This window comes from Schistocerca gregaria, chromosome 1 (assembly GCF_023897955.1).
Source record: "Schistocerca gregaria isolate iqSchGreg1 chromosome 1, iqSchGreg1.2, whole genome shotgun sequence".
NCBI lineage: Eukaryota > Metazoa > Arthropoda > Insecta > Orthoptera > Acrididae > Schistocerca > Schistocerca gregaria.
In genome coordinates this window covers 1,008,356,520-1,008,383,014 of record NC_064920.1, presented here as the reverse complement: position 1 = coordinate 1,008,383,014, position 26,495 = coordinate 1,008,356,520, and the positions used below count along the sequence as shown (strand labels likewise).

Below are 26,495 nucleotides of genomic sequence, written 5' to 3'. Positions count from 1 at the left end.
GTCGCGCTGTGTTTACCCACAGTGCCTGAGGTACTCGGGTCTCGCATCACTTGCAGTTTCCGCTGTTCTAGCGCAAGTGCACAGCTGCCCATTAAAACTGTAACACTACGAAAGCAACAAACGTGAAATTGTCAAGTTCCATGCGGCTTTTCGCGGATGATGCTGTAGTATATAGAGAAGTTGCAGCATTAGAAAATTTGCAGCGAAATGCAGGAAGATATGCACTTGGTGCAGGGAGTGGCAACTGACCCTTAACACAGACAAATGTAATGTATTGCGAATACATAGAGTCGGCCGCGGTGGCCGAGCGGTTCTAGGCGCTTCAGCTCGGAGCCGCGCGGCTGCTACGGTCGCAGGTTCGATTCCTTCTCGGGCATGGATGTGTGTGATGTCCTTAGGTTAGTTAGGTTTAAGTAGTTCTAAGTTCTATGGGACTGATGACCTCACATGTTAAGTCCCATAGTGCTCAGAGCCACTTGAACCATTTTTTTGAATACATAGAAAGTAGGATCCTTTATTGTATGATTATATGATAGCGGAACAAACACTGGTAGCAGTTACTTCTGTAAAATATCTGGGACTATGCGTACGGAACGATTTGAAGTGGAATGATCATATAAAATTAATTGTTGGTAAGGCGCGTGCCAGGTTCAGATTCATTGGGAGAGCCCTAAGATAATATAGCCCATCAACAAAGGAGGTAGCTTACAAAACACTCGTTCGACCTATACTTGAGTATAGTACCAGGTCGGGTTGACAGAGGAGATACATAAGATCCAAAGAAGAGCGGCGCGTTATTTGCTAAGGGTGATAGCGTTACGGAGATGTTTAGCAAACTCAAGTGGCAGACTCTGCAAGAGAGACGCTCTGCATCGCGGTGTAGCTTGCTGTCCAGGTTTCGAGAGGGTGCGTGTTCCTGGATGAGGTACCGAAATATTGCTTCCCCCTACTTATACCTCCCGAGGAGATCTCGAATGTAAAATTAGAGAGATTCGAGCGCACACGCAGGCTTTCCGGCAGTCGTTCTTCCCGCGAACCATACGCGACTGGAACAGGAAAGGGAGGTAATGACAGTGGTACATGAAGTGCCCTCCGCCACACACCGTTGGGTGGCTTCGGAATATAAATGTAAATGTAAAGTGTAATACATACTTGGGTATGCAAATAATTTACCATTTCATTGAAACTGCATAAATTACCTCTGAGTAACGTCATTTACTTTGTGTATATAATCTGTGATCTGTGAGAAGATCGTGTTAGGTTTCGTCTACGAAGGACAAACATCTACCACCATGCGCTACGATTCCACAGTGCGGAAGCTGGATCACGGTTACTGAGACTGTGATTTATCGCTTGGCAATACTGCTGCTCACCATGGTCGGGAACTCATGACTGATATGAAAACATGGAATCGATGGGTTCAGGAAGGTCGTACTTAACGCCATGCAGGAACTCAACAGCCACACGTGACTACAAGGAGGACAATCATTAGTTCACCGGAACAGGATCGTACACCCGCGCCGTGGACCTTCAACCAGTAAATGGGCTTGTCTGCAACAGGGTAAGTATCTACATGACAGTATGACGCCTGCAGTAGCACCATGGCGGACTGTTAGCACGTCAACCAATACTGCGGCTTTTCTTGACGCAACAGCAGTAAACAGAGGTAGACTGACAGTAGACGCACCAAACCGTCTTTTCAGACCGTTCCTGATTCCGCGCATAATATTACCATGGACATCTCCATTCTGAAGTCTTCAAAAAGATCGAACGTTGCTAGAGCACATTCATCATCCTCACACGTGCCCAGCATCTGGCATGATGTTATGGAGTACCACTGGGTACACCGAGCGCGGTGGCGCAGTGGTTAGACACTGGACTCGCATTCGGGAGGACGACGGTTCCATCCCGCGTCCGGCCATCCTGATTTAGGATTTCCGTGATTTCCCTAAATCGCTCCAGGCAAATGCCGGGATGGTTCCTTTCAAAGGACACGGCCGACTTCCTTCCCCATCCTTCCCTAATCCGATAAGACCGATGACCTCGCTGTCTGGTCTCCTTCCCCAAACAACCCAACCCCAACCACTGGGTACACAACACGATCACTTTTGGTTAGAAGGGCCGGTAATTTGAAGAGCAGTCGTCACATTTATGGCGGGTTAAGGCCAGTCGCTCTGCCCTATCTTTTTTGAGTTCTCCATTATCTTATTCTTTAACAAAATAAGGCATGACCAAATGTGTCCCGTGCTGTCATAACCTACTTCAATACAGAGGATGTTCCACTACTACCCTCGTCAGCTCGTTCTCCAGATCCCGTCTGGTCGTTGGTTGTCGAAAGACTGATACATCATCTTTTACCGTCTATTGTGACTGATGAATTCTGGTGTACATCTGAAGCAACATGGAATGATTTGCCCGTAATTTTCATCCAACCTCACTTGGACTTGATGCCCAATCGGGTTAGAATCACTGATGCTGTCAGATGTGGCAGCTGTATGTACAAAATTTTGCACCCTGTATACACCCAAATTGACTACATTCTGTACAGATAAGCACTAAAAATTCCATCTTCCCTTGTAATGCAGTTTAAAGGGTCAACAGTGTAGGTACCATGTTAAACAGCTCTACAGTACCTGTGTAAAAACGGACACACATACTTCCCATGGCCAGGACCTGAAGGGGCGGGTAGTCGCATCCTTGAATGTCAATAAGGACATCTTGCTATTCTGCAGAAGGCAGTCCATCTACATGGTGGTTTTGATGGCCTTTCGGGTTTTCGAAACACGAGTGGTGACGTCCACGACGAATACTCTTCAAGAGACTGGCGATCATCATCATCATCATCACCATCACCATCAGTAACAACAACAACAGCAGCCTATATTCATCGCTGGACAGGCTCCGCTCTACACGGTTCCATGTATTACAAGCTTTTGCTATACCCATCTAGCATTAGATGTTGTCAAAATCTTTTTGATCTGTTGATATCCAGAGACAGGTCAGATGGCGGGAAAATTAACTGAACAGCACAAAAGACATTGGACTACCTCAGGTGCGACGATGATGGTGTTTTCGTCCCAGTTTTCTGTCTATTACAGTGTGTTCACCTATGACGCGTGGCACTGAGTGGGAACGAATACAGAGGATGCACTAAGCGCCACATAGCACTCTGGCCCTTCTTCGGAATTTAGCAGGTTGGATGTTGGTTTTGTCAAAATACGACGAGTTTGGAAAAGACGCCTGAGAAAACGATTTGCGTCATTTAACGCTCCGACTGATATTTCAGTAGCAACTCGTCACAGTGTTGTGCACAAGCTCCAACTGAAACCTCACAAAACACCGCTATAGCATCGACCGACCAATCCTGGTAGAGTTCCTCGACATCACTGTTGCAACTGGTTGTTTCAGTCTTTGCGTGAACGACAGATTGAGCCTGCAACGCACTTTTTCTCTCATGAAGAATGGCTGCTTTATAAGAGTCCGTGAACAAGCAGAACAATCAGTGTTCCGTTTCTGAAAATTATTGTCCGATATATGAAGGGCCTTTGCTTAATATGATACAAGGAGTGTGGTGAGCAATTAATGTGCCACGAATAACTGCGGTAATATCATTCTACCAACCAAACCATGTGATAAGTGTTTTTTCAGAAAACTAACAATTAATAGAAAGATGTTCGGCTGTTTCGTGATGGGCAAAACAAGAGCACTTACGCGAATGCATTCATATGACAATTTGAGAGGTGTTCTGATTATGAGAACTATTAATTAGGAGTTTCTGCTCAGCTCAGTGAGCAAATACCACTGACATACAGGGTGTTACAAGAAGGTACGACCAAACTTTCAGGAAACATTCCTCACACACAAATAAAGAAAAGGTGTTATGTGGACATGAGTCCGGAAACTTAATTTCCATGTTAGAGCTCAGTTTAGTTTCGTCAGTATGTACTGTACTTCCTCGATTCACCGCCACATGTGTGCGCTGACGAGAATCCGCAAGCAATTGTGCAATCACGTCATCAACACAGATTTTCTGTGAACGTTTGGGCAGGCATTGTTGGTGATGTCTTGATCGGGCCCCATGTTCTTCCACCTACGCTCAATGGCGCATGTTGTTATGATTTCATACGGGATACTCTACCTGTGCTGCTAGAACATGTGCCTTTACAAGTACGACACAACATGTGGTTCATGCACGATGGAGCTCCTGCACATTTCAGTCGAAGTGGTCGTAGGCTTCTCAACAACAGATTCGGTGACCGATGGATGGGTAGAGGCGGACCAATTCCATGGCCTCCACGCTCTCCTGACCTCAATCCTCTTGACTTTCACGTATGGGGGCATTTGAAAGCTCTTGTCTACGCAACCCCGGTACCAAATGTAGAGACTCTTCGTGCTCGTATTGTGGACGGCTGTGATACGATACGCCATTCTCCAGGGCTGCATCAGCGCATCAGGGATTCCAAGCGACGGAGGGTGGATGCATGTATCCTCGCTAACGGAGGACATATTGAACATTTCCTGTAACAAAGTGAAGTCACGCTGGTACGTTCTGTTGCTGTGTGTTTCCATTCCATGGTTAATGTGATTTGAAGAGAAGTAATAAAATGAGCTCTAACATGGAAAGTAAGCGTTTCCGGACACATGTCCACATAACATATTTTCTTTCTTTGTGAGTGAGGAATGTTTCCTGAAAGTTTGGCCGTACCTTTTTGTAACACCCTGTATAAGTTTGAAATAGTAAATGGCTCATCCGTTTTCGCGGTCTTCTTACCAAGGCCGCTCGGTAACTAGTCTACTTTGGCTGAAACTGAAGCAGCATTTGCCACATTGCAAAGAACGGGCTGGAGCGTATGCGGCATTGGTATCCATGACACACAGCGCTTGCATAGTACAGGTCGCAAAAAACTACTTGGTACCTGAGCAGAAAAATATTCACTGTCGGCAATTGTCGAGTCCACCCCGTCTTAGTTTTCTGTCGCTTGCTGAATTGTGAACTTCGTCCGATAGACGCAACTGTCTCAATTGTTTCTGCGCTGATTTTCGTATTTAATACTCTAGTGTGAGACAACTGTTGATTAAACTGGCATAACCCGTTGAAAGGATAGTTTGCACCTCCCCTGCGGCTCGCCACACACAACGGGAGCCCCACCATTAACACTGCCCCCCCCCCCCCTTCACCCCAAACATGTCGTCTGTGCAGGTACGGGAAAAAGTAATTTAGTGCGCACTCTGGACGAAACATCCCGCATAACAAGATTTGTAGTGAACATATTTTGTGTACCAAATGTCGACTGTGCTCTGAGCTGGAGCAGCACAGATGGGCTGCCAGCACTACTGACCTTGGAGCGCTCGATGCAGCAGTGCATGGCGGCGAAAATGTCGTAAGAGTACATGGTGCCCAGCACGAGGGAGGAGCCGTCCCAGGCGGTGCCGCAGAAGCGGCAGCGGATGCCGCGTCCGGGACCCCAGCCCTCGAGACATGCCATGCACACCGCCGACAGGTACTGCGTGCGGCCCTCCACCTTCACCTGTCACAATCACAACATCGCTAGCGAAAACATAACTTCAAGAGCATTTATTATACAGGGGGCTATAAAATTCCCCTCATGAACTCCTAGGACATGTATAGGGGCAGAGTACACAATATGTCAAATTGGAACCCATGTCCGGAAGTGTACCGCTTCCGCGCTACAGCTATTTGAAAACGTGTTTGTTACACAGATATGCAACAGGATAGTCATGGAGGTGGGTGCCTAAGTCAGACCAGCTGATGCCATTTGACGTCTGTCCTATCTCTCTGGCCTGGTTCGAGCCTAATTTACGTTTCTGTAAGAGTTACAGCAAGCTGGTTGAGTACGCGGTTGCAGAATACACCGACATGGACCTTCTGCATGGTGAATCTCACGATAATGGTAGAGCTGCCCGTCACATTTATCAAGATCTTTATCCACAACGTCCGACTCCACCGCATGCCCTTTCCGCCACAATTACGCTATGGCTTCGAGAAGAGGTACCTTCACCGTCAGCAGGCGTGACTGCTGAGCTCCAAAGTGACACCGCACGACAGAGTAGGAAGGGGCCGTCCTGTATCATGTTGAAGAGAACCCGTCAACGAGTACACGAACAATTGCATGTGCAATGTATGTTGCTCCCAGCACCGTCAGGTATGTTCCGCATGAGCACATCCATACCACCTCCAAAGTATACAGTTACTCGAGGCAGCCAACTTGGCACCACGCGTTGAGTTCTCTATGCAGTTTCTGCGCCGCTGCATCAACGATACATTCTCTTCACAGCCGGATGCAAATTTACTTGGGACTGTGTTCTTAATTCTCGAAAGAGCCACATCTGGGCAGACTAAAACCCGCAAGTCACGCATGTCCAGGGATTACAAGACAGATTTTGTATGAATGGGCAGGTGTTCTGGGTGGTCACCGTACAACCGTACATGCGTACACCCAAGCTCACGGGGTTCCATCCAGTTGACCCTTACACAACACGTATTGGGCGTGTTGTTGGATGCTGTGCAAATCAGTCAAGACATGTGATTTCTGCGCAACGACGCATCCGTTCACTTTTCACGTCATATTCGGGAACACATGGACCAACGTTTCGGACACAGAAAGATAGACCGAGGTGGTCCAATCGCAGGGCCTCCACGAGCTCCTAATTTGACTTCACAGGAATTTTCCTCAGGGGTAGAAAGAAGAGTTTGATTATGACACTCGTGTAGAGACATAAGATCTAGAGACACGAGTTGTGGGTATCTACCACAACATCATAAGTGGGTACAATGTGTGCAATGGACCTGGTGGTGGTCACATGGAACCTTATATGTAGTGGATCAGAATGCTAACAATCCTTTTGAAAAGGACAAAAACGGTTTAACTGTAAAAAACAGTGTTTGTGAAATCGATTAGTTTCCTTTTTGTTGCTTTGGTTATAGGTGAGTGCAATTGCAAAACAAGTGATGTACTGGGTCACGCCTCATAAATTACTTATAAGAAAAGGTTGCGTTACCAACATGGTTATGGCACGGAAACGGTACGTTTGCGGATATGAGTTCCAATTCAATATATTATCTAATCAGTCCCCTTAAGGCTCCAGAGGTTAGTAAGCGAAATTTTAGAGCACCATGTATAAATAACGCCAATAATACAATATATCAGATAACAATAAAAGACTTCATATATGATTTAGCCGCCCTTAGCCGTAGGGTGTCCAACAAAGGACTTTCTGATTTTAAAATCCAGCGACGCGTAATCACAAAAGCCGTTATGAGACGGCGTTTTACACTGTACAGCTCACATCAGCATGCACAAATAAACTCGTTCTCCACAAACATTTTTTGTAACACATCACGATCTGCTCACAATTATACCGCTCGCAGTAGCGAGGTGGCACTTACTGTGTCTCGACGGAAATGGTTTCAGCTGCCACACACATCGACGATTGAAGCTAGTTCAGCGGGTGAGATGGTTCCGATAGCCAGCGTCTTTCAACATGCCCCACAAAATGTAGTCACGAGGAGCCGTGTCCGTGTCTACGGAGGCCAACCCACGTGCCAGTAAATTTTGGATAACCCAACGCACTCTTCTACCTTACCACTCATCAAGCAAGCGAAACACCTGTTTGGTGTTATGTGGTCGAAACGCTTGCTGTGTGGCAACAAACTGTTCGCTTGCTAGTTATCGATTCTCGTATGCAAAAATGGCCGATAACATGCCTCTGCTGTATACAGATGCCCAAATACTAACTTTTAGGAGAATGCAGCAGTTTCGGTTCACACGAACAGGGATTTTCGGAACCCTGAAATAGCCTGTTTTGTTTATTCACAAATCCATTTAAGTGGAAGTGTTTTTCATCTATGAACCAGATGTGGCCAGCATGAAACACTTAATTATCAACCACTGCGAGAATCTGGTTCACAAAGTCGGCCCTTTCTGGCACAGCAGGTAGAGATATCATTAGCATGCCGCTGTACAAGAACCTGGCAGCTCAACAGGCGACACACTATATGGAGAAAGGTCGCCAGCTGCGGTCTACCCACCTGTATGCAGAACCTGGCGTGCTGCCGTGGGCTGAGGAAGAAGGTGCCGTCGATGAGGGGGTAGCGGTCAAACACGGGCAGAGACGCCTGGCACAAGATGCAGCACACGCGGGACGTGTGCAGCGCCGCCAGCGTCGACAGGATGAAGCAGCGCGTCTCGTCGTTGCCATGGTTGCCCTCGTCCTCCATCTGCAACAGCCAACACAAAACAGCACGTCAGTGTCATTTCATACCACTTGTTTCTTATAACGTTCCATCTGGGGCGGGCATGCGCCACGACGTTGCCACTGAGAACCGGTACACGAAATAATAACACCATTGCAGCAACTGCTCAGCGGATGGCAACAGTTCATGAAACCATAGTCAAACTTACTTGGACCTGCACAAATGTAGCAAATTAAGATTTTCTTCGCAATACAGATAAAGAAAATGTGGCACCAATCTAGCCGCTCTCGGTGCCATTTAGTTTCCGAGTTTCAATGCAGCTTCACATTCGTAAGAACAATTTTCAAGATGGGTGACACAGTACATTCTCTTTTAATACGATGACGGTGCTGAAAATCGTGTGTGTGTGTGTGTGTGTGTGTGTGTGTGTGTGTGTGTGTGTGTGAGAGAGAGAGAGAGAGAGAGAGAGAGAGAGAGAGAGAGAGAGGAGGGGGGGCGGTGGGGGGGGGGGGGCGGAGGCACGGATTAGACGGGCGCATGGGAAAGAACAAGCATCGCGCCTGATTGGTAGATTGTAAAACGGGAGGACAACAGTGTTTTTGTTTTCTTTTTTAAGTTCCTATGGGACCAAACTGCTAACGTCATGAGTCCCTAGGCTTACATACTATTTAATCCAACTTAAACTAACTAACGCTAACACACACACACAAAAACGCGCGCGTTCGCGCGCGCGCACTCACAAGGGAGGACTCGAACACTCAACGGGAAAAGCCGCGCGAGCCGTAGCAAGGCGCCCCTGACCGCGCGGCTACTCCGCGCGGCGAGTACAGTGTTGTGCGGTGTGATGGAACGCAGTAAGCGAAACAAGATGAGTTCAAAATCGGACAAGAAATATTTATACTTTTAATTTCAAACAGAAGTCGAGCTGCTCAGTAAAACTCAATAAATAGTAAAAGTAACAACAAACCAAGAAAACGGAAACAAACATCTTTATTTAAATACTTTGTTTATTTTTCGAATCAAGCTATTTGCAATTCTCTTGAACAATAACATCCTTTCGTTTTGAATGAGTAGGTGATATACTGGGTTACGGCGAAAATTTTCGTCATAACGAAAGTTATGACTGTAAGCAAAACGTGTCCGTGTCATGGGTTATTCAATATAAATCCTCTTTTTATTGTAATTAGCTTTTATTCTACCAACTATGCAACCAATAGATGATTTATACTTATGCTTAACCGTGTAACATCTCGTATGAATTTCAGACATTTGAAAGTTGTTACACATTTGAAAGTGGTTTTGGACAATCCAAAATGCAAGGATATCTTAATTCAGCTAACTACAGCCAGTGCGGCAGACATATATCAGTCGGAAAATGTGTTTTGCTGCCGACCTCACGGAACTAAAACATTCTGTAACAGAACGAACCGCAACCGGATTCAGGTTCCAAATCTCGGACATTCACAACTGTCTCTACCAATCGCAGTCGTTGACCTGCCTACGGCCGCAGGAGGAAAGCGCTCCGTGCTGCCTATCCGCCGCGAGTCAACGACCGGGTATACTGACCAACCTTCAGGAAGTTTCTGTAGTTCCACCCACCACGGTGCAGCAAAAGCCAAGTCTAGGTAACCGGTCTCTGTTCGAGATGCATCTAAGGGACATACAAACAGGGTGGCTTCAGCTCCACATAATGCGTTTACACCGTCGTCGTCATTCCGTCATCTTCAAACAGCTGGTCAGCAATATGACGTTCAGTCTGGACAATCACCGTGTTCCAATGACGCTGCCGTTACCATCGTCAAGAGGCCTCGAGCCTCAGTCGGCCACCTAACTCTCCGGGATCTCAGGCAGCTCAGCACTCTGCCGGCTTCACAAAAATACTTCTCTGGGGTCCAGCCATACCCACATTTGTCGAGATTCTAACGGAGGACGCCTACTCTCTGTGCCACTGGGACGAGATGAAGTGTGCCGTATTCGCAGTGACAGCAGCTGACGCCGGGCCGTTGAGCTATGGACCGGTAAACGAGACTCCGTCTGGCACACCAGCTGCAGTGGCGACGCTTGGCCCATGCTACTGGAAGGTCAACACACCAGGAGGCGCCGTGTCGGTGCAGTCGCCAAGTTTGTAAGGGATCACCGTTAGCGGAGTCACTGACTGACGATTGTAAATAAACAGAAATTATGAGATGTGGCATGCCTTTACGATGCACACAGTGACTTGCCCCCTCTCGTATTTATATCTTACCCTTGGCTTGCCCAGGGGATAGATCCGTGTCGTACCAAAATAGAGTGGAATTTTCTGCCGGTTTTCAAGTATCTGATTGGAACGTTTAACCACAGCCACTGTGTTGGGGGCGGTAATGTTCTGTGTTCGGCTTATAAGGATGCTCTTGGTAGAGTTGGCTCTCGCCTTTCGGTCGGAGTAGGTTACAAGACTGTGCTCTCGCTGCTCTGGACAGCCTACCTTCTGTTGGCTGTCTAATTTACATTCATTTCATTGTAACTGTTTGACGAAGTTGTTGAAGTTTCGACTTCAACGTAACTTTCCGAGTACAGCTGGCAATTGAGCACCCTGCATACACGTGGCCTATGTTGTCCGTCTTGAGCAGTTTTGGCTTACGTTGACTGTATAGGAGTTAGTGTGTGACTTCGCTTGTTAAAATCAGTCACTGTACCGCCAGTGATTGTATGGCGAGCCATCTTCGTCTCCCTCAGAGGCGCATTCGTGTTGTTAGGAAGTCTTTAGTCTGGAACACCAGACCACGATAATTTGTTTTGGGCTATACTCGCGACATTATCATCACCATGACGGGACGTCGAAGCAACCAGCCATCACCTCCGGTACGCCAGATCGTGTCCTTGCAGTTGAAAAGACAGCTTGGTAATGTATGTCCGCAGCACCGACAGATTAGGGAATTTTGCTACGTGATAATCAGGGCTCAGCAGAGCGCGCCTGTTCGTCTTTTCTAACGTGGTTCTGCCTTGGGTGTTCATTGTCGGAGTGATCACTACTGTAGCTGCAATTAATGATGGGTTGGCTGGGTGTTTCTCTTAAAATTTGAGTTGCAAGGAATTTTCTCCACATACCACTTGGTCATAAATGTCACAAGCTAGTTTATGGACACCTTCACGTTCACAGCATTTATTTGAGTATCCAATTTGACGTATTGTAAATATCTCATGTGTTTTGTTTATTATTTTGAGTTTAGTCATAATAAATCACATTGTTACTTTGGACAGAACTTTCATTCTGTAGATCGGTAGAGCAACCTTTTCATTCCTCACTACGTTAATGAAACTTTCCTTTATCAAATTAACTTCTATCAAATGAAATTATTGCAGGTGCCAAATTCTTTTATACTCCACTTCCAGGGTCGATTACTGTCAGTTCGCGTTTCTTCTTAATCCAAATTCTACAAGAATTTAGTGTTAAATATACTGCTATCCACGAGCTGTCTTCTTCTCCTGCATCCACATCCGTCCCCGACAGAGCATCTGCGTCCACTACAAGCCGTCCTAGAAAACCTAAAACTGGATGGCTGGACAGAAGTTTGAACCGCTGTGCTATCGAATGCTGTCTTCAGCCTCTGGCACACCTCTCTTGATACCGACACACGAAATTTCTCCCGCCACTTTCGGTGGGAGTGAAATTCTGTCCTCTTTAGCGGCGTATATGCTCCGTTGTAAACGTCAGTCACGTCAAAACACGAATCTGTATACTTCTCGTTGTTTCGTATGTTACACAGTACCCTCGAAATGAACTGCAGTGGCTCGTACAACTGCTAATTACGCCGTACGGGGCCCACATCTCCTCCATTCCATTTGTCTGCAAATTACTCCAGTCGCTGCGTGTCATCTAAGATCCTCAATGAGCTCCACGTTTTTGAAAAGAACACGGTCGGCTACAACCAGGGACTGAGCTATGACCTGGGCCACTGCGAGCCGTGGCGAGGCAGTCGGGCGTTGTTTGCGCGCCGGGGAACACGTACCGCCCGCTTGTTTAATCTGCCCTCCAAATTAATTTTGTGCGCGCCTCTACTGGCGCCGCTTTCCCGTCCTGTGTTTGTCCAAGCGAAAAGCTGCCCACTCGTGTCCCTCTACAACCAACCGCAATGGAATAGATAGAGACTCCAGCGACGGACGTGAATATATCATATCCGTGCCGGTGACACAAAGGAGCCGTGCTCTATACTATTTTAACGCAGAAATCTTTTTACAGGAGATGGAAGTAAGATATCTCCAACAACAAAATTTGATGGTCTCTTGGTGTGGACAATACCATTATATTTATTAAGTAATCTGCTCACTCTGGACCCAGTAAGACAGAATACCTGCCTTTGGAATTCTTTGGTACGGTACGCCTAAGACGAAAACATGCTGTTTAGTGGAGCAGCTGAATGAATGTCAAGAGCTCAGATGGCAGGTCGGTACTAAACAAATACGGGAAAGCTGAAATGTGGAAGGAAGATATACATATATGTATACGCGTTATACAAGGGAAGTGGACGTGAAAGCAATATTACATAAAGTGACGAGGAAGTAGCTAACGACGAGATGGCAGGTAGTATACTGGGAAAAGAATTTAACAGAGCACTGACAAACGTAAGTAGAAACAAGGCCCGTGGAGCAGATAACATACCATCAGAATTACGTTCGACGTCCAGTGTGATTCCAAAATTAGCGAGCACGGAGGATATGGACGGGGACTGCCGGCACTAGGTGGGAATGTGCGTGGGCCGAGAAGCGGGTGCAGTAATTAACGCAACAGCGTAGGCAGGAGATCCCGGGCTCGGGTCGCGGTCCAACACGTACTTTCAAACGCTGCTGATGATTCCGCAGAAAGTCCCGATGCAGCTTACATCAACAGTTTCTTTGCTCCCCCCCCCCCCCCCCCTTTCATTTATGCAATCAGGCGACTAAATCCACAGCGTGATCATGCGCACGTCCAAACATGATATCTTTTTCCGGTCATTCCGTCGTGTTTCCATTTCGGCCCTTGCTATTCCGCTGATTGCACACAACCAACTGCCTACATACCAGTGCCCTGCCGTGATTTATGTCTGCGGTCGAGGGTCACATGAACATCTGGCACCAATTCTACACCATCTACAGCGCTTAAAAATTGACCAAACTTCTCTTATAAGGGATGGCTAACAATTTGTGGGCAGAGATTACACGTAATTTACTTTATTTTATTTAACATAGCAAGATTACGGCCATAAAGCCGTCTCTTACATCTACTCACGTATTCTACACATTTTGCATCACATTTCTTACGATAAGCACGTTATAAGTTATATTTAATATACGAGGGTTGGAACTTAGCCGGCCGGTATGGCCGAGCGGTTCTAGGCGCTTCAGTCTGGAATCGCGCTACGCTACAGTCGAAGGTTCGAATCCTGCCTCGGGCATGGATGTGTGTGATGTCCTTAGGTTAGTTAGGTTTAAGTAGTTCTGAGTTCTAGGGGACTGATGACCTCGGATGTTAAGTCCCATAGCACTCAGAGCCATTTGCAAGTTATATAGTGGCAACTATTTATTTGCAGCTCGAACTAAACAGATTTGTGTTTCAAAGTTTTACTGGCATTCAACGTAGTCACCAGCTTTGAATATAACCCGTTGCCAACGATGAGGAAGACGTAGGATACTCTTAGCAGTGCCAGTTGTGTTGATAGTTCGAGCGGAGCGGTCTACTGCCCGACGAATTTGTAGCACTCATGAAGCGAATGCCGTGAAGTGTTTCCGTCAGTTTAGAAATCGAGTTGAACTCACGAGGGACGTCAGGGGTGTGCAGTAGGTGATACAGCACTTAGAAGCCCCATCAGTCATCAGTAACAGCTTGCACTGTACGTGCTTGAGCATTGTCCTGCAAAATGATGGACAGGTCCTGCATGAAGTGTCATCACTACTGTCTTGCTGCTCATTTTTTGAATACAACCTACGCGCAGCTTAAGGACAGAAGTGATGACTCTGCAGGACCTCTCCAGCATTTTGCAGGACAACGCTAAAGCAAATTGCAAAACGATTTAGAAAAGATATCTGAATGGTGCGAAAATTGGCCAATTGATCCTAAATAACGAAAAGTGTGATGTCATCCACATGAGTGCTAAAAGGAAGGTTCAAATGGCTCTGAGCACTATGCGACTTAACATCTACGGTCATCAGTCCCCTAGAACTTAGAAGTACTTAAACCTAACTAACCTAAGGACATCACACACATCCAAGCCCGTGGCAGGATTCGAACCTGCGACCGTAGCGGTCGCGAGGTTCCAGACTGTAGCACCTAGAACCGCTCGGCCATCCCTGGTTGAGTCCATGCCATGTCGAGTTGCTGCGCTACGTCGAACAAAGCGAGGTCCGACACGATATCAGGTTGTATCCCATGCCCTTTGTCACCTCAGTGTACTGCTGACGTAGCTTTGCACACACACATAAGATTAAAGGGTTTGTTTATTTTGCGCGAGTACTTCCCCGAGGTGTCTAGCAGATATCTGTTGGAGACAGAATTCAGGCACCGTGTACAGGTATCTCCTCAATATTCCAAAAGCGTACGTTCCAAGAAAGTTATTACTTCCTCAAGTAATCTTAAATATTAGATAAACTTAAGCTTGGTGACAGTGGTTCTCGCCGCACACAGTCTGCGACCGGAATCTGTAACTCGACAGCGAGCGCCGCTTGGTAAAAGAGGTAAGTTACGGTGTTTTCCTAGAACGGAGGAACAACCCAAGTGCCCGTGGAGAAACGACTGCGGACTGTGTCTGATTGCAGGGGAAGCGAGTACAGCGTGGAATAAGAGATGAAACGCGGCTGCAGCAGGTGGAGGCTGCAGCTGACAGTGGCTATGACTTGAAATTCGGCGGACGCACGCTCCGACGGTTCTAATTATCGTGTCGCGGCGTGTGACGGCTGCCAGCGGCATACGTCGCGCCAAGAAACGCTGGCTGGCGCGTGCACACTGCTCACGCGTGTCCCGTCCGTGCAGGTAGGCAACGTCGGGATTGCGTGCCGCTCGCCGCATCTGCCTTCTGTCTGCGTACGTTCCGTTACGCTTGCAGAAACTCTTTCCAAAGTAGCAGACCTCTCTACAAGTCTTGACGACACTCCTCTGTAGATTAACGATGTACGACACAGATGTAGAAATAGAGAATGGTACAAATTATCCAGGGTGTCTACATGGACAAGGAAAAATAATTCCCGGATTTTTCCCGAATTTCCCGGTTGAAAACACTCTTTCTCCGTGTTATGTTACAGTAAACTTTTTCTCGGCTCTTATCAATCCTTTTATGGTTTATGGTTTTATACACCGGCGTAGAATTTCCCGGCACTTTAGAAAATGAAACTCAGGAGGAAAAAACACGTTTTGGAAAGATCTTTGATGTGCAGCAAGATATACACTGCATATTTCCGTGTTACGAAGGTATAAATTCGAATTCCACCAAACACCTCATGTTACTTCCCGAAGCATTAAAATCGAGAATGCGACGCGCTTTTGTAAGCCAGTCACACCTCATGTCACCTGATCTCGCCAGCTGATGACAGTATTTGATACGTGACTTAGTCAGTCAATAGCAAGATCACTCTTAAGTAGCGCGAACACACAAATAAGAAAAATTAATGGCTTAAATTAATGTACAATGGTTGCTGCAAGAAAAGCAAAACTATCACATATAATATTGATCTCTAAGGTTAATAAGCTGCAATAGAAGCTAAGTTTCCACATACATTGTTGATCTTTTTTGTGCGTCATACATAACATAAATATGCTAACAAATTTTTTTAATAATGACGTAAATTCCTGATCTTCTGGGCTCGAAATTCTTCATATGGTAGTCCCCAAAGAGCTGATTTTTAAATGAGAGTCAAATGCTCTGTGATTTAAGAAATTCGTCGTACACTCTCTCACATAGTTTATCTTACATAAAAGGAAATTTACTTTGAAAGTAAGGCTTTTCAAAGCAAAATTTGCAATATTTTTCCGTGACCTATTAGAAAGGTACGCTTCAGCAGTTGTCAGAGAGCGCCAGATAACAGGCGTCACTGCACTTCCGCAGCTACGATGACGCAGGAAGCCCGCATATTCGTACGTGTGAAGCATTAAAAGATCTTGCATTAAAACGAATCTAATGTAAAAAACTGTCACGTCATGCTAATTTGAGGCAATTTGTTGTTAAGAAGCACTGCACAGTCTTCCTAAAGCATTTGACACACTTTGCTGTTGGCAGACGCTTGTATGAGCACTGTGTTTTGTTGTTGTATATGGCGCATTTTCTTTGCGACTTATGTTTTCTTTTCGTTTTTTTCTCTCGTTCATGTTTTGTTGCTGCAGTATTATTCTGCAGAAGCGGGATACAGTAAATTTTTTTGTTAGAGTATTGGTTCTCACCAGTCAAAACCACAAAAATTTAACTGAAAACTAAAACAATGAAAAATTCCCGGAACTCAAAAAGGTCCCGGGTTTTTCCCGGTTTACTCCCGGATGAAAAAATTCTCGGGTTTTTCCCGGATCTCCCAGTTTTCCCGGGTCGTAGAACCCTTTCATCCCACCGGCTCATAACACTTTTTCCCAACAGAGCTGAGAAAAAAATACAAGTAATTATCCTACAAGTCTTCTAGTATTCTCTTTCCATTACTGCTCTTTACACGTTTACTGTGAATATTACGTATGTGTTTTATTTTCACTTACTTTATGTGAGTCGATGTTTTATTGGCAAATGTCCATTTTAGCATACGAATTTATTTAAATTAATAGCTACACATACTGCACTTTAAGTGATGAATTTACGATACTGGTTACCCATGCACCCTAGCATTAGTGCCCTACGTATCCAGGCCACGACCAGCACTTATTATGTACCTGGATGTATGGATTTTGGCGTTGATACCTACATTGGTATCCGATTCTACACTGAGTACGCGAAAGAACTTGCCCCCCTTCTAACAGCCGTGTTCCGCAAGCTTCTAGAGGAACAGAAGGTTCCAAACGATTGGAAAATAGCACAGGTAGTCCCAGTCTTCAAGAAGGGTCGTCGAGCAGATGCGATATCTCTGACATCGATCTGCTGTAGAATTTTAGAGTATATTTTTTGCTCGCGTACCATGTCATTTCTGGAAACCCAGAATAAGCTCTGCAACATGGATTCCGGAAACAGCGATCGTGTGAGATCCAAATCGCTTTCTTTGTTCATGAGACCCAGAAAATATTAGATACAGGCTCCCAGGTAAATACCATTTCCCTTGACTTCCGGAAGGCGTTCGATACAGTTCCGCACTGTCACCTGATAAACAAAGTACGAGCCTACGGAATATCAGACCAGCTGTGTGGCTGGATTGAAGAGTTTTTAGCAAACAGAACACAGCATGTTGTTCTCAATGGAGAGACGTCTACAGACGTTAAAGTAACCTCGGGCGTGCCACAGGGGAGTGTTATGGGACCATTGCTTTTTACAATGTATATAAATGACCTCGTAGATATTGTCGGAAGTTCCATGCGGCTTTTCGCGGATGATGCTGTAGTACACAGAGAAGTTGCAGCAGTAGAAAACAGCAGCGAAATGCAGGAAGAGCTACAGCGGATAGGTACTTGGTGCAGGGAGTGGCAACTGACCCTTAACATAGACAAATGTAACGTATTGCGAATACATAGAAAGAAGGATCCTTTACTGTATGATTACATGATAGCGAAACAAACACTGGTAGCAGTCACTTCTGTAAAATATCTGGGAGTATGCGCGCGGAACGATTTGAAGTGGAATGATCAAATTAATAGTTGGTAATGCGGGTGCCAGGTTGAGATTCATTGGGAAAGTCCTTAGAAAATGTAGTCCATCAACAAAGAAGGTGGCTTACAAAACACTCGTTCGACCTATACTTGAGTATTGCTCATCAGTGTGGGATCCGTACCAGATCGGGTTGACGGAGGAGATAAAGAAGATCCAAAGAAGAGCGGCGCGTTTCGTCACAGGGTTATTTGGTAAGCGGGATAGCGTTACGGAAATGTTTAGCAAACTCAAGTGGCAGACTCTGCAAGAGAGGCGCTCTGCATCGCGGTGTAGCTTGCTGTCCAGGGTTTCGAGAGGGTGCGTTTCTGGATGAGGTATCGAATATATTGCTTTCCCCTATTTATACCTCCCGAGGAGATCACGAATGTAAAATTAGAGAGATTCGAGTGCGCACAGAGGCTTTCCAGCAGCCGTTCTTCCCGCGAACCATACGCGACTGCAACAGGAAAGTGCCCTCCGCGACACACCGTTGGGTGGCTTGCGGAGTATAAATGTAGATGTAGATCAGAAAATAAAAATCTTATATTTAATGCATCATTAGGATTTTTGTAGATTTTGCTACAGCTACTTCAACAAAGTTACTCCACTGTTTTTCTATTAGTAACAGATCTGGAGAAATCAATGGCCGAAACCGGGAATTGTGAAATGTACAATTTATGTCACAAAAATGGACCTTTAAAAATAAACTACAACTCTTTGAAAAGAAAACTGCACAAATTATATGTGGATCATAATAACAAAGCGACTGACAGCTGTCTGTTAACGTGACAGCTGCCTCAGCAACAACCAGTCGAGGTACAAGTTTGGTCACACCGTTTGTCCTCTGCACAGTTGTCATACAGCTCTGCTGTACCAGTCAGAAGCGGACAAGAATAGTGTTCTGTAACATAATTGTTATTTCTTTTCTCATACACTTTGTTTCTCAGTTTCGTTATTTCCTATTTACGGAATGTGAAGCTCTGTGTGTATCTGCTTCGGGATCCGACAAAGCGAACTCAATACCTGCACGTTAACAAGGAACGTATGACCGTCCTCAGAACGGAATTGCAGAACTGCCCACTGCGAAACGCCCACTCTCGTCTACGCTTAACTATCGATCTAGATGACACTCTAGTCTAGGTATAATAAAGGTTCTTTTTTTTACCTCGTGACTATGCAGCCATCTCAACAGTGGAAAGACAATACGATGGTATGTCTTAAGGCGACTTCCGTGACAGTAATGGCGATATGAGTGGAACGACAACACAATACTCATACGATACTGAAGTACCTTTGTCATTCCGAATTACATGCATCCATGTCAGAAGGAACTGCACTGTGGCGATTACAGCCGTCATAAAATACATGCGAATATGGATTACCGTCTGCTGGATAATGGAATGATGAAGCACTGACTTATAAAACTCGTCGAGCGCCGGACTTTTGCATAAGGATATTGTTACGAGAAATGCGGCCGGATGAGAGATGAGACAAATAAACTGGCGTAGAAGACGTAATTGTGAATGTAATGGAAATCAAATGGAAGTGGGCAGAACGTTTTCCAAGGTGAACAGGTGTCAAATAAGCCAATGATATTATTTGCTGTATTCCATGAGATAAGAAAATATCGAGATGATTTACTGGAAAACTGGAAAGATGACATTAAAATACATGCATTAGCCACACAAGTATGTATAAGTCCAGAGAACGTCTTTATCCAAAAGTGGATGCCAAATGACTGACAATCAGACCATAATGAGTACCTCCACGTCAAAATGGGAAGCTCGAAGTATCGATGGTGGCATTTGATGGCGTGTGCCATCTAGTGGACTACCGTCCGCATTTCTACTTGTTTAGCACTTGTCGTCTGCACTGTGTAGTTTGTCTGTGGCTAATGAAGACGGGGCAAACTGTAAGGCTTTCTCGGTTGTTCCAAATGGGAGTAACTGGCAAATTTATATTCTTATATAAATAAAAAAAATAAGATTTATTCCCCTTAAACAAGACATCTTCGAGAGGATCTGCGACCATAAAGTCACTATTGATTATACATTTGTCTTGATCGTCAAACATTTTTATTTTCTCGTGATTGTCTTCGGGTTGTCACACCATCAAACAATGGTACAAAGTTATCTTTTCACTGGTACTCGCTGGACACTGATGACGTAATGAGTGTTATAGGTGACCAGATATAGTGTATCGGTGTTAAAAATATGATGACGAGGTGATTCGAAATGCGTCATGAGAAATTGAAACTAAAGAAAAATTTATGGCTATCAAGACTAGTGTATAACTGTTACTAAAATTAAAAAAAACATGCACAACTCCGAATAAGCTATAATAGCGCCCGCTTTCACTAAATACGTTAAATGTGGGATATTTGTGGAGATACATTTCGAGAATGACCTCTACCAATTTCAGCTACCGTATTTCTACGTTCTAAACTGTATGTAAGGAATAAATCACGGAAGTCTGCATATCTGGACAGATGGAGATGCGACCCAAAGATATCTTCATTACGCAGCCGAAACAGTACTCTGTTTCAAAGCATCATTCTTGTTAGGAAGCCATACACTCATTTAATGATTAAGATTTATTTCCAGATGTTCGTTAACTCACACCAAATATTTTCTTATAGTTCTGGGTGTTCTGAAATGTTATCACAAACTTTTCGTTCCGTATGGTCTCATGGTTCCAACTATCGAAACCAGCCTAATGTAAAATTTGTGTCGCTCCTTCATACTGGACCAGATTTTAATATATACATTAATCTACTTCTACCCTACAGACAATTAATGCCCCTAGAAGATTTTACCTTAAACTAATTTCTTGTTTATTAATGTTGTTTTTACGTATGTGTCAAATATTATAAACAGTCCTTCTTTGGCAGATGATCAAAGCATGCAAAAATCTAAATTGTATCAACATGTATTGTGCAAAAATCTGAAATGTATCAACATGTTTTGAGCCTCATTCAATCTGAAATAAATTACCATCGAGAAGGCGGTACAGTAGTTGTCACCTTGGTCTTGCATTTGGGAAGATGACGGTTTAAATGTCCGTCGGTCATCCAGACTTAGGTGTTCCGTGATATCCCCACAACCGCTGTAGCCCCAGTGCTGGGATGATTCCATAGAAAAAGGAACGACGATTTTCTTTTTCATGTTCCCTAATCCGACTGGATGCAAAACTCTTCCATCCATCTCCAAGAAAATTAATTCATTCGAACGTTGGCTACACTGAACATTAGCACAAAAAGTCTAAGAAGAGGCAGCTAAAAGCGAAATAGTTAAATCATGTGAAGTAAAGAAAGTGTGTGATGTTACTGAAAATGTTTCCGGAGCAAACACTTCGTAGTTTGTCAACATGGAATCAGTATGATTAAACGGCCCAACATGGCACTTTTAATGGTTCAAATGGCTCTGAGCACTATGGGACTCAACTGCTGGGGTCATCAGTCCCCTAGAACTTAGAACTACTTAAACCTAACTAACCTAAGGACATCAAACACATCCATGCCCGAGGCAGGATTCGAACCTGCGGCCGTAGCAGTCGCACGGTTCCGGACTGCGCGCCTAGAACCGCGAGACCACCGCGGCCGGCATGGCACTTTTAACAAGATCTCTTATGTAGAAGTGAATCTTCTTTAATGTGAGAATTTATAGCCGTAGCCACTTACATACAGTTCCTTACTTCATAAAAGAAGTGATAGCTTGATCGCCTATTTTCTATAAAAACGCTATCCATGTTTCATTATCAAACTATACAGCGCTAGGAACTGTAGGGTGTGAGCGTATTAGCGTGTCCCATGATAATGAAGGCTGATACAGCCATTCCATAAAATCAAATAAAAAAAATACGAAACAGAAAACGAGACATTGTCCAATTTTTCAGAAAGAATCTTCTATAACCATTAGCTGTAATAGTTTCTCCGCAGACGAATGTGACAAGATTAGCATTACAAAATGTGAACAGGAAAAACGTTTTGGGGAATACAAGATACACCTATTAATAAGATAGGACGCACTGAATTTAAAGGATAACTAACATCGAAAATAAACTCGAAACATTTCTCAGGCATGCATAAATGGTAACACGAACAGCTTTAAAAAGTTAGTACGTGAACATGAACAAAAATATTCGTTTTTGCCTTCCGCTACTCATTAGCGTGGGTACGCCTTCACAAAGCCGACATATCAAGCAAACAAACTCAAAAGAAAATTAATAAAACCGAAAAGAACATCTCCCAAAATATAACAGCCAGTGAAATATGCGCGATGTGAAGGACATTAATAAAGGGGCCCTAGTGAGGCAGCATGCGTCGAAATATACGATAGTGTCATATTCACAGCCTAGTTTATCCGTAGGAGCACGCAAAGAATTGCTTCACAGCTTCCTTTCCCTTGGCTGTTCTTTCATTATTGCTTTCCTTTTATACATCCGTTATAAATCTGTCGTCCAAAAAGCTGCGAGACATGTTTTAATCCCTTGGTCCGTGTCTACCATACCGCAACACCGCTGAGGCTAGCGTGTTGTCTAAGTGTTAGGCGACTACACAATTTAACAACGCGGTGACATGAAACATCACGGAACTATATTATCACTGACATTAATGTACATCAGGCAGATGGTAGTTCTACACGCTCGTTGTTTAAAATTAGTCTTTCCACTAAACACACGCAATTTTTAACTCGTGCACCGCATTGCGTTTTAAAGAACTCAAACCCAGAAGCAGGAAATCCACAATTTTTTTTACAATTCTCGAATGAATTTTTCACTCCGCTGTAGTGTGTGCACAGACACGAAACTTCCTGAACGCTACTGCTAGAACATATTTATTAAATGGGATATCCGACAACGTCTCATGATTCGACAGCAATCTTCAAACGGCCGACACTGTTCTCCCGCTTCTACATCTACTTCTACATCCATACTCCGCAAGCCACCTGACGGTGTGCGGCGGAGGGTACCTTGAGTATCTCTATCGGCTCTCCCTTCTATTCCAGTCTCGTATTGTTCGTGGAAAGAAGGATTGTCGGTATGCCTCTGTGTGGGCTCTAATCTCTCTGATTTATCCTCATGGTCTCTTCGCGAGATATATGTAGGAGGGAGCAATATACTGTTTGACTCCTCGGTTAAGGTATGTTCTCGAAACTTCAACAAAAGGCCGTACCAAGATACTGAGCGTCTCTCCTGCAGAATCTTCCACTGGAGTTTATCATCTCCGTAACGATATCACGATTACTAAATGATCCTGTAACGAAGCGCGCTGCTCTCCGTTGGATCATCTCTATCTCTTCTATCAACCCTCTCTGGTACGGAGCCCACACTGCTGAGCAGTATTCAGGCAGTGGGCGAACAAGTGTACTGTAACCTATTTCCTTTGTTTTTGGATTGCATTACCTTAGGATTCTTCCAATGAATCTCAGTCTGGCATCTGCTTTACCGACGATCAACTTTATACGACCATTCCATTTTAAATTCTCAACCTAGACAGAGGATACCACGTGAAAGGAAACGTTTCAGGTTCAAATCCTGATCTGGTACATTCATTTGGTTGGGTATTTACATAAGATTGATAGCAAGACAACCCAATGACTGTTAAATCGTCATTTTCTAATATAACCCTATAATAAGTATTTGGCGTACACAACACTGTAATGATGTTTTTACGTGTTGGAACTGGAGGACGGCAAGCAACGCACTACCTCCCTTGATTGTGCGCCCCTGTAAACATACCGTAACAACACTGCCACACAGTCAACTCTAAAGTTTGGAGAGTTGCAGCACGGTCTTGAGCTCAGGCGAGCACCAACTTCTCAAGCTATAATTATGGCAACCACAGAAGTTTAATTTCTCTGTCCACTGTGGCCATATACCTTACAAAAAGTATTGTAACCTGAAGTGTCGTCTCGCGTGTTCCAGTAAGTAGTTTTAGTAAATTACGTGGCAGTATATGGAAGCCCTACGTCATTTCTTTTCATTCAAATGGCTCTGAGCAGTATGGGACTTAACATCTGAGGTCATCAGTCCCCTAGAACTTAGAACTACTTAAACCTAACTAACCTAAGGACATCACACACATCCATGGCCGAAGCAGGATTCGAACCTCCGACCGTAGCGGTTGCGCGGTTCCAGACTGAAGCGCCTAGAACCACTCGGAAACAGCGGCCGGCTCCAATAGGCCAAACAACACAGAAAGTGGAGAGTAGCTGACTGGAGGCGTCTAGTACGGAGAAGAGATGTCTCTTTTACAAATGACGCAAGGTGTCGAATACCGTAACGGTCCAATTAGGCACATACAATATGTCATCAAAAGGATCCAGACACCTCAAAAACATACGTTTTCAGTATTACGCTGCCACCCACTGCCAGGTACTCCATAGCAGCGACCTCAGTAGTCATTAGACATTGTGAAAGAGCAGAACGGGGCATCCGCGGAGCTCACGGTCTTCGAAAGTGGTCATACATCTGTACGCGAGATTTCCACACTTCTATACGTCCGTAGGTCCACTATTCCCGATGTAATAGTGAAGTGGAAACGTGAAGGGACATGTACAGCACTAAAGCGTACAGCCGATCTCGTCTGTTGACTCACAGAGACCACCGACAGTTGAAGCGGGTCGTTAATGTGCAATAGGCAGACATCTATGCAGACCATCACACAGGGATTCCAAACCGCATCAGGATCCACTGCAAGTACTATGACAGTCAGGCGGGAGGTGAGAAAACTTGGATTTCATGGTCGAGCGGCTGTTCATAAGCCAAACGACGCCTCGCTTGGTACAAGAAGCGTAAACACTGGACAATTGAACAGTGGAAAAACGTTGTGTGGACTGCCCAAACACGGTACACAGTCTGACGATATGATAGCAGGGTGTTGGTATGGCGAATGCCCGGTGAACGTCATCTGTCAGTGTGTCTGTCGGAGGCGGTGGTGTTATGGTGTGAACGTGTTTTTCAAGGAAGGGGTTTGTACCCCTTGTTGTTTTCTGTGACACTATCACAGCACAGGCCTACATTGATGTTTTTTAAGCACCTTCTTGCTTCCTACTCTTGAAGAGCCATTCGGGGATGAGGATTCCATCTTTCAACACGATTGAGCACCTGCTCATAACGCACGGCCTGTGGCGAAGTGTTTACAAGACAATAACATCCCTGTAATGGACTGGCCTGCACAGAGCCCTGGGCTGAATTCTGTAGAACAGCTTAGGGATGTTTTGGAAGGCCGACTTCGTGCCAGGCCTCACTGACCGACATTGATACCTATCCGTAGTGCAGCTCTCCGTGAAGAATGGGCTGCCATTCTCCAAGAAACCTTCCAGCACCTGACTGAACGTATGCCTGCGAGAGTGGAAGCTGTCACCAAGGCTAATGGTGGGCCAACACCATATTGAAGTCCAGCATTACCGATGGAGGGAGCCACGAACTTGTAAGTCATTTTCAGTCAGGTGTCCGGATACTTTTGATCACATAGTATAGCTTGATGTTCGTTAAGGCTGCATTTCTGGGCGGAGTGGTTCGATGATTAATTGGTGATGTTTTCCGTACCATTACTTTCGCATATTTAATCATGCTACTATGAACATGAACAAGGATGTTTACTGTTCACATACAGGGTGACCAAGTGTTGCCGTCCACATAGTCATGATGAGCATGCTGAGGACTGTCCACTCTTCCACGATGAATGGACCCTGTTCACGTAGCTCACGCACACGTCCAGGTTTGACGAACACTCAGGCACCATAAATCATTTCGATGGCTCGGCGAAGCATCACTTTTTAATCGTACAGAAAATGTCGGGATTGTTTGAAAGAGGGACTGAAAAGGAACAAGCAAAATCCCTATAATTTGGTAGGATGTAATCATTAATGAGCAGCTTCAGCTGAACAGGACATACCTGAAGAAACTTGTGGACTCTCTTTGTCGTCGAATCAGGGCCGTTTTTTCTCCGTTGTGCTTACTTAACCTCGGTTACTAGAAATAAATTTTAAAAAATAATTGTTGCACCGCATAGGGCTTAGTCCGTTCTCTTAATAGAACTGGAGGTCACAATGTCTTGTGAAGTTGCGAAGTTGTCTTTTAGCACTGCATATAAAGCCAGAAATGCAATAAAAGTGGCTGAATATGCCGGAACAGAAAGGATGCTAATCTGATATTTAAGCCACGAGTACGAAACGACAAAAAACTGAGTTTCTGCTATAGAACTGTAAAAGATGTTATAAAGGGTCGAATACCTTTAGCGCTATGACGATGGCTAATGGCGTCAACGAAATAGTTGCATTAAATTAACCCAAGCCGAAAGTCGTCCCTAGCTTCAGTGAATTCGCAAAGCTACAATCCGTTTTTCTCTCACTCTCTCTCGATGCTCTCCTCATGTACGAATTAGCAGATAATGAAATAACGGCGAACTACGCTCGAAAGCTGGGGGCGGCGTCCGCCGTCGCGAGAATGTCGGCAGAGTCGGCACCCAACTATCGGGGGACTGTACGAACTATAAAAATGCAAATGGCATTGGGTGG

At 44.9% G+C, this 26,495-nt stretch overlaps 1 protein-coding gene across 1 annotated transcript in view; it reads right to left on the bottom strand.

The window, feature by feature from the left end:
- The window catches only part of LOC126278678 (headcase protein-like), a 692,507-nt gene that overhangs the window by 18,906 nt on the left and 647,106 nt on the right, over window positions 1-26,495 (bottom strand). Inside the window, exons 3-4 of the mRNA XM_049978925.1 lie at window positions 8,051-8,239; window positions 5,340-5,528 (exon numbers count right to left, since the gene is read on the bottom strand). Of these exons, the coding sequence (XP_049834882.1) occupies window positions 5,340-5,528; window positions 8,051-8,239 (378 nt within the window). The remainder of the gene's footprint in view (window positions 1-5,339; window positions 5,529-8,050; window positions 8,240-26,495) is intronic.